The sequence below is a fragment of the Chelon labrosus genome (assembly GCF_963514085.1).
Source record: "Chelon labrosus genome assembly, chromosome: 14".
Classification (NCBI taxonomy): domain Eukaryota; kingdom Metazoa; phylum Chordata; class Actinopteri; order Mugiliformes; family Mugilidae; genus Chelon; species Chelon labrosus.
Window position 1 is genome coordinate 9,645,931 of NC_140347.1, and position 7,630 is coordinate 9,653,560.

The following is a 7,630-nucleotide window of genomic DNA, read 5'->3' on the forward strand; positions in this document are numbered from 1 at the left end:
ACAACAACAAAAAAACCGAAAAGAAGTAAGAGAAGGGGAGCCCTCCATCTTGTAAGAAGATCTCATCCGCTACCAGACACATCGTTGGACTCGAGAAGGAATAAACAACATCCATCATGGGGGCCGTTCTCGGACTGTGCTCCATGGCAAGCTGGGTAAGAAGCATTTCATCTGTTTTAAATCCAGATAGCGTGTTGTCGCCGCTTTTAGCTGCTTCCATTTTACAAAGGCTAACAGTGACTGCGCAATAATAATGAAAACGAAAGGCCGCTGAGATAATCGACGCAGGGTAGACAGACCTCCGCAAATGAATACAGCGTAAGCTAACCAGATTAATTTAGGAGCAAAAATGATTAGCTTTTGATTGTGACCCATTTAAATACCGTATAAACAGCGTAAATAACAAAAAGCCTTGAATACTCGTTTTGTTGTTGTTTTATGATGACGCAGTTTTTCCTAAACCTCCATTTGTCATTGTGAGGTGTATTTTTTTGTACGTTTAATGTTTGCTAGGATGTCAACAAGTCACAGGGGGTATAAACACAAGCTCTTGCAACACATCGCTGCCTTGTAAAGCGATGGTTACTTCAGACAGCAGGGTGTTGTTATTGCGACACGAGCAAGTGATGTGTCATGCGCAAAAAAAGAGCCGTTGCTTTGTAAGTGAGTCAGAAGAGCCGATTCCCATCCAGTGAGAGCCGACTCCCCACTTTGTTTTTTTTGGCTTTTGCTCGTTTGTCTTTGCTAGGGTGAGGACAGGGGTGGAACTTTGTTTATAATATGTGATTACTTGGGATCATACCATTATGTGAAGCAGCATCTGGCTGAAATTTAAAGACAGTTGCGAATGGCAGAGTAGAGTGTCTTCACCTCAAAATGCACGTGGACATTTGTACCGTTTGGTTCTGTTTTTGCTTGTGTGGATTTGATTGCAGCGTTTTGTTCATTTGAAACATTGAATGCAATATGTATTTGCTGTGTTGGGCTAAAATATTAGGCTATAAATGATACTACGTAAAGAGCCAACTCTTCTTTGGGAGCCGTGGCAAAAGAGCCGGCTCTCAGAGAAGAGCTGAACTTCCCATCACTAGTAACTTAAGTAAGCCGGGTGTTGTTATTCCCACACGAGAAAGTAACGCATCAGCTCGTGATGTGTCATGCTCAAAAGAGCCGGCTCTCAGAAAAGAGCAGATGCTTGCTAGTGAATCAGAAGAGCCGATTCCCATCCAGTGAGAGCCGGCTCCCAGCTATTTTTTTTTGCCTTTTGCTTGTTTGTCTCTGCTCTGGTGAGGGCGGGAGCAGAACTTTGTTTGATTGCAGTGTTTTGTTAATTCGAAACATTGAATGCAGTATGTATTAGCTGTGTTGGCCTAAAATATTAGGCTATAAACGATACTAAAAAAAGAAGAGCCATTTGGGAGCTGGACGAGTCGACTCTTCTCCGGGAGCCGTGACTCATGAGCCAGCTCACAGAAAAGACCCGGACTTTCCATCACTAACGGCAACCACAAATCACATCTTCTAGTTGGTTTCATTTTAACTATTCTCAACAACCGGGACGACAGGTCTCTTTTCTGTTTATAAAGTTGATTTAAAGAATGCACCTCAGGCTACCTCGTCAAACAGAAAGTAGTAACATCCCCTCCTTCTGTTCTGTTGACTGACTGCTATCATTTCTGATTCGCCCATGCAGATACCGTGCCTGTGCGGCAGCGCCCCCTGCCTGCTGTGCCGATGCTGCCCGAGCGGAAACAATTCCACAGTGACTCGCCTCATCTATGCGTTCTTCCTGCTGCTCGGAGTGGCTGTAGCCTGCATCATGTTGATGCCCGGCATGGAGGGGCATCTTAAGAAGGTATTTTCCTCATTGAGAACTGTAGATTTGAGTGGGTCGACCATGAACCAGAGGGTTTGCAGGTCCCAGTACGCGAATCAGATGCTGTGTTCTAAATAATACAGTGGTGTTTCTAGTTAAAATCATCTCTGACACTGGTTTTCTTGTGATTTAACTTCAGTGGCCAGTCTGTCTGCCACTAGATTAGTGTTGATGCTATAATATAAATCCATTCATTTCAGTTGACTCGAATCAAATCCCGGTGTAGCATCCTAGCCTGTCTTCTTGCACTGCTCTAGATTCCAGGTTTCTGTGAAGGAGGGACGGGTTCAACTATTCCTGGCGTGGAGGGTCACGTGAACTGCGATGTGCTGGTCGGCTACAAGGCCGTGTACCGAGTCTGCTTTGGGATGGCCATGTTCTTCCTGCTCTTCTCTCTGCTCATGATAAAAGTTAAGAGCAGCCAAGATCCCCGAGCGTCGCTGCACAATGGGTGAGTCAGCGTCTAACCACTTACGTCATCCTCAGTGTGTGTGTGTGTGTGTGTGTGTGTGTGTGTGTGTGTGTGTGTAATGACAAAAACTCAGGCTTTGGCAATATTTTGCTGTGATCAGATTTCCTGATTCAGATCGATCTTTATTTCTTCAGTCCTCGAATGGATCTTTAAAGTGCATGCTATTTCCTGCAACCGCACAAAGACATTAGTCAACGTGTGAGGGAGAGCTCCAACTCTGAGAGCACCGCCAGCCCTTAGAGCTGATCGGATTTAAAAAGTATTACGGCAAGAGAAGAGATCGACAAAAACAAAGAATTAGGATCGAATTGATTTAGGAAATCAGTAGCGATGCCCAGACTTAGTTTACAGTGACACTAAACAAAGATGACGCAAATCCTCAAACTGTAAAAGCTCCCGTGAGAACATATGGGACTGATTCAAGAACAGTTTGATTACTGAATATCTAATTTAGACTTTTTTTGTCATTATCAGGTTCTGGTTCTTCAAGTTCGCTGCAGCTGTTGCCATAACTGTCGGATCATTCTTTATCTCAGAAGGTCCTTTCACCACCGGTAACTATTCTTCTCGACTGCTGTTTTTTTTACTCCACCCTCTTGAATTAAATCCATCTTAGCCGGCAGGTACCTGTACCTCTGTGACACCAAGGAGCACGCTGAGCCTGCTTACCGTCACGGATTTATTTATAGCTTTCTCACATGAATGTCTCGGGGACAACAACATGTGCTATCAACTTGCATGTACGCACTTTAACCCAACGCTGATCCAGTTTTGTAATTTTTCTTAGTACCAGCAGGGCAATAATTAGAAGGCTGGGGACCTTCTGTAAGTTTGCGTGTTCCCCTTGCTTTCTCCAGGTACGCCGGCTTCCTACCCACAGTCTTAAGTAGGTGTGTTAGCCCCCCCCGCCCTCTCCACCCTCTCTCTGGGCTCTCGATGTGTCGGAAAATCTGTTGGGACATCGTGTTAAAAAATTAAACAAGCAAACTGCCGTCTTTGCGGGATCTTTGGGAATCCTATAAAACGATTTCCCCTATGCTCGTCCCCGACTATCCTGGCGTCCTGGGTCACAACGGCTGTCGACCATTTTTGGATGTAACTGGTATGAGGACAAGTTAGTTGGCTGTTGTCAACCAAATAATAATTCGAAAATGACGCTTTTCTGCCAATATGGCGGCGTTGTGATTGCCGGTGCAGGGTGGCGTCAGCTACCGGAGGTCAGTAGAGCTGCCAAGATGTCAATCAGCTGGCTTTGGGTGGACCTTCCTGGCCAGGCTACTGAGTCTTAGTCTTATTCGTGTGCACATAAAACCAACAGTAATAAATGAAGTAGTAGTGGATGTGAAGACCTTCAGTTTAAATCTGAGCGTCTGCCCTTTAAGCCCCGAATCCGTTACATAACTGTAAGTTGAATATGTTTTGGTAAACGGCTAATGATAATATTAAGTCATTGCCCTCTCTGTCCCACAGTTTGGTTCTACGTCGGCATGGCTGGAGCCTTCTGCTTCATCCTAATCCAACTGGTTCTGCTCATTGATTTCGCCCACTCGTGGAACGAGTCCTGGGTGGAGAAGATGGAGGAGGGGAATTCTCGTTGCTGGTATGCAGGTACGACGACGAGCACGAGAAAAACTTGATTGTTGATGGGTCGAATCTGTGAACTGCCTTTTTAATGTTTGGCTGCCGTTAATGTGATGAAACTGTGCGTCCACAGCTTTACTGTCAGTCACCGCAGTCAACTACCTGCTGTCCCTGGTGTCTCTGGTGATGTTTTACATCTACTACACCCACTCCGACGGCTGCACCGAGAACAAGGTCTTCATCAGCATCAACATGCTGCTTTGCGTCGGTGCCTCCGTCCTGTCCATCCTGCCACAGATACAGGTTCAGTCCGGTTCTTTTCTCTGTATCATGTTTGATTTATGCAGATTTATGGACTGTACACCTTATATTTTCTCACTTTAATATCCAGCTGGTAAGATAATTGATGCATAGAGTACGTATGTGTGTTTTAAAACTATATTTAGCCGTCAGGGGTTAGGCTGCAATTGGCGTTGTGCATCACTGCAGTAGAAAATGAACAGCTTGTAGAATTACAGGGATGTGTTATTAAAGACGTAAGCTTGGTTTTGCCTGCTGACGTTGCTCTAATGCCTGCTGTTCTCTGTGTGAAGGAGTCCCAGCCCAGGTCTGGCCTGTTGCAGTCCTCCCTCGTTACCCTGTACACCATGTACCTGACCTGGTCTGCCATGACCAATGAGCCTGGTGAGAGGATGTTTGTATATATAAAGGGGATATAGTAATAACTCTTCACACCTTTGTAAAAGGAGCAGATTTTGAGATGTAAACATATGTCCTCATGTCAGAATTTGACACTGTATGCAAAAAATTACAACCTATTAGTGGTGTGCTGATACATCGATTATTAGATTCATCAATTATCAAATTGATAACTTCCCCGCAGCTCTGAAAGGGTGACACGAATCTTATCATCCAGGATTTACGTCCGTACGCTGTCGTTAACAACCAGGGTTTCCGTGGTCTGATGCGGACGCTGGAGCCCAATATAATATTAATTATAACTAGATAATCGCAAGCGATCATAAAGGGGTCCATGCCATTGCCTCAGTCTGCCACTAGAGGGAGTCATAGGCTAAAGCAGGTGGGTAAAGAGCTAACAGGAGGTCAAGTGTGACTAGGGGAAAGCTGGGTCTGCCAACTGAGTAGGCAATAGGACTCAAATATATACATGTCACTTGTCGCGCCCCCTATAGACCGTATTACCCAGAACCTGGTGGACATAATAATAATAATAATACTAATAATAATAATATTAATAATTGTGAATAAGAGCAGATTTTTGTTGTATAGGCTGCTGCTACAGGCACACTTTTTTATCCCTGTTGGTTCTAAGGTGGAAAATATGTTGGATCATTTGATGGTTTGACCTAAATAAAAGATAATGGAGATAAATTTGTTTGGTTACTTTAATTAATGGATACTGATTTAAAAGTATGAGTTAGGAAAAAAAATCCTGAATGGGGAAAAAAGATACATCGGAAATCGCGATAATCGTTAATATCATGATAATTGTCGAATAATCGAATTGTAGCACCCCGAGTCGGAATCGAATCGAATCGTGAGGTGCCTTAGATGGCACGCCCCTACAACCTATGCTGTGCTATGCTATGCTATGCTATGCTAAGCTAAGCGAGCCACCTGTGACTTGAGATTGAAACTAACTATACATTTGGCTTTGTTTTGCAGACAGGAAATGCAACCCAAGCCTTCTGGGTATCATCGGGCTGAACAGCACCACTCCTGCGGGCCAAGACCACGTGGTTCAGTGGTGGGACGCCCAGGGGATCGTGGGGTTGATTCTCTTCCTCATGTGTGTCCTCTACTCCAGGTGAGGGACTCCTTTTTAATTTTTACTCGAGCAGGCCGAGATAACTTGTAACTTGCGGCGCGTGAAAACGACCGCCTCTCATCGTCCTCCGTTTGTACGTTCGTAGCATTCGCAACTCGTCCAACGGCCAGGTCAACAAGCTGACCCTGACCAGCGACGAGTCGGCGCTGATCGAGGACGGGCCCCAGCCCGACAGCTTCGAGGAGGACGGCGCCAACACCCGGGCCGTGGACAACGAGAAGGACGGGGTGACATATTCGTACTCTTTCTTCCACTTCATGCTTTTCCTGGCGTCGCTCTACATAATGATGACCCTCACCAACTGGTACAGGTAGGTTTCAGATTAATCTAACAGTGTCTGTATGGGGACGTGATTTATGTTTATTGTCTTGAGGCAGCTTGGATCGTTTAAAAACCCCCGAAAAATGTCCCTTTTCTCTGCGCTCGCAGCCCCGACTCCAACTACGAGGCCATGACCAGCAAGTGGCCGTCGGTGTGGGTGAAGATCTCCTCCAGCTGGATCTGCATCGCCCTCTACGTGTGGACGCTGGTGGCTCCTCTGGTCCTGGTCAACAGGGACTTCGACTGAGGCTCGCACTCCGTCCCGCCGCTCGTACATTCATTCACGCTCTGCTTCGTCTGTGTTTTGTTTCGGGAAAATTCGCAGTAGGTCGCGTCGGCTGCTGCTGGAGTGACGATGATGAATGGGGTTGTTTTAAATCAAGTCTTTTTGCTCCAACCAACCCGGCCTCCTCTCTCAGATGTAACGTCATCCAGCAGCCTAGTGGTTTGTCGCATTTGTAAATAAGCTGTACGTATTTTGTTAGCGCGTTGGTTTGCTTTCACACCTCTAGACAGAGCCGCATGATTTTTTCCCTTAAAACGTGACGTGACATTAAAAAGTGACCGTCTGTGTGGTGTTACTCCACCTGCTTTCATTCCGCAGTTAGCTCACCCTTTAGCGTATGAAGCTTTTATGAAGGATGTTATGTTTGATTGCCTCCCCCCCTCCTTCCCCTGGACGACGACAACGTACTGTAGTAACATATGTGGAAATACTGTTACGTGTAAAATGATTTTGTTGTTCCCAGACGGGTTCGAGCGACTGACGGCGCGTCACCTTGCATGGAGCGTGTTGTGTCCGGCGTAACTTATCCGCTTTCCTGTTTTTGACTCGGATTTTGACTTTAGTTGTGAAGTTTTTACAATGGATTGCTTTTAAAACCTCTAGATAAGTTATTTCACAGTGTTTGCCATTTATATATATATATATATATATATATATAAGTGGTTTCTCACAGACTTAGCAGACGCAGTGCAGCTGTGTTTTGTTTCATTTGTGCTTTTATCCTAATGACATTTCTCTTGACCTAAAAGTGTTGTAAGTGCGTTAAATAAAACTGAGGAAAAGTAAGATGTGTCCGTTTTCTTGACTACGTTGGTGCCAGTTTTTACAACGTCAAAGTTCGTTGCATCTCCAATATCACCAGATTTATTTCCATCCAGTGTTGCATTCATTGTTCACCAAGATCTTGTATTGATGATGGGAGAGTCTGACCACTGCACAAAGCCTTCTCCAGCACATCCCAAAGATTCTCAATGGGGTTAAGGTCTGGACTCTGTGGTGGACAATCCATGTGTGAAAATGATGTCTCATGCTCCCTGAACCACTCTTTCACAATCTGAGCCCCATGAATCCTGACATTGTCATCTTGGAATATGCCCGTGAACATCAGGGAAGAAAAAAATCCATCGATGGAATAACCTGGTCATTCAGTATATTCAGGTAGTCAGCTGACCTCATTCTTTGGGCAACATAATGTTGCTGAACCTAGACCTGAGCAACTGCAGCAACCCCAGATCATAGCACTGC

The 7,630-nt window shown here is 45.2% G+C and overlaps 1 protein-coding gene across 1 annotated transcript; it reads left to right on the forward strand.

Moving 5' to 3' along the window:
- Positions 1–6: 6 nt before the first annotated feature.
- On the forward strand, positions 7–7,171 carry serinc1 (serine incorporator 1). Its single transcript, XM_084560212.1, has 10 exons — positions 7–155; positions 1,694–1,855; positions 2,134–2,327; positions 2,823–2,902; positions 3,819–3,956; positions 4,063–4,232; positions 4,523–4,613; positions 5,616–5,757; positions 5,864–6,088; positions 6,208–7,171. Exons 1-10 carry the CDS (start codon positions 117–119, stop codon positions 6,344–6,346), a joined length of 1,380 nt encoding a protein of 459 aa, XP_084416338.1. The 5' UTR covers positions 7–116; the 3' UTR covers positions 6,347–7,171.
- The last annotated feature ends 459 nt before the right edge of the window (positions 7,172–7,630 follow it).

What these genes read in the sequence shown, in the direction of transcription:
- serinc1 (XM_084560212.1), top strand. Translation starts at nt 117, where the DNA reads ATGGGGGCCGTTCTCGGACTGTGCTCCATGGCAAGCTGG. An exon ending in TGTGCTCCATGGCAAGCTGG is followed by an intron (nt 156 to 1,693) that starts GTAAGAAGCATT and finishes TCGCCCATGCAG; the next exon opens with ATACCGTGCCTGTGCGGCAG. An exon ending in CGAGCGTCGCTGCACAATGG is followed by an intron (nt 2,328 to 2,822) that starts GTGAGTCAGCGT and finishes TGTCATTATCAG; the next exon opens with GTTCTGGTTCTTCAAGTTCG.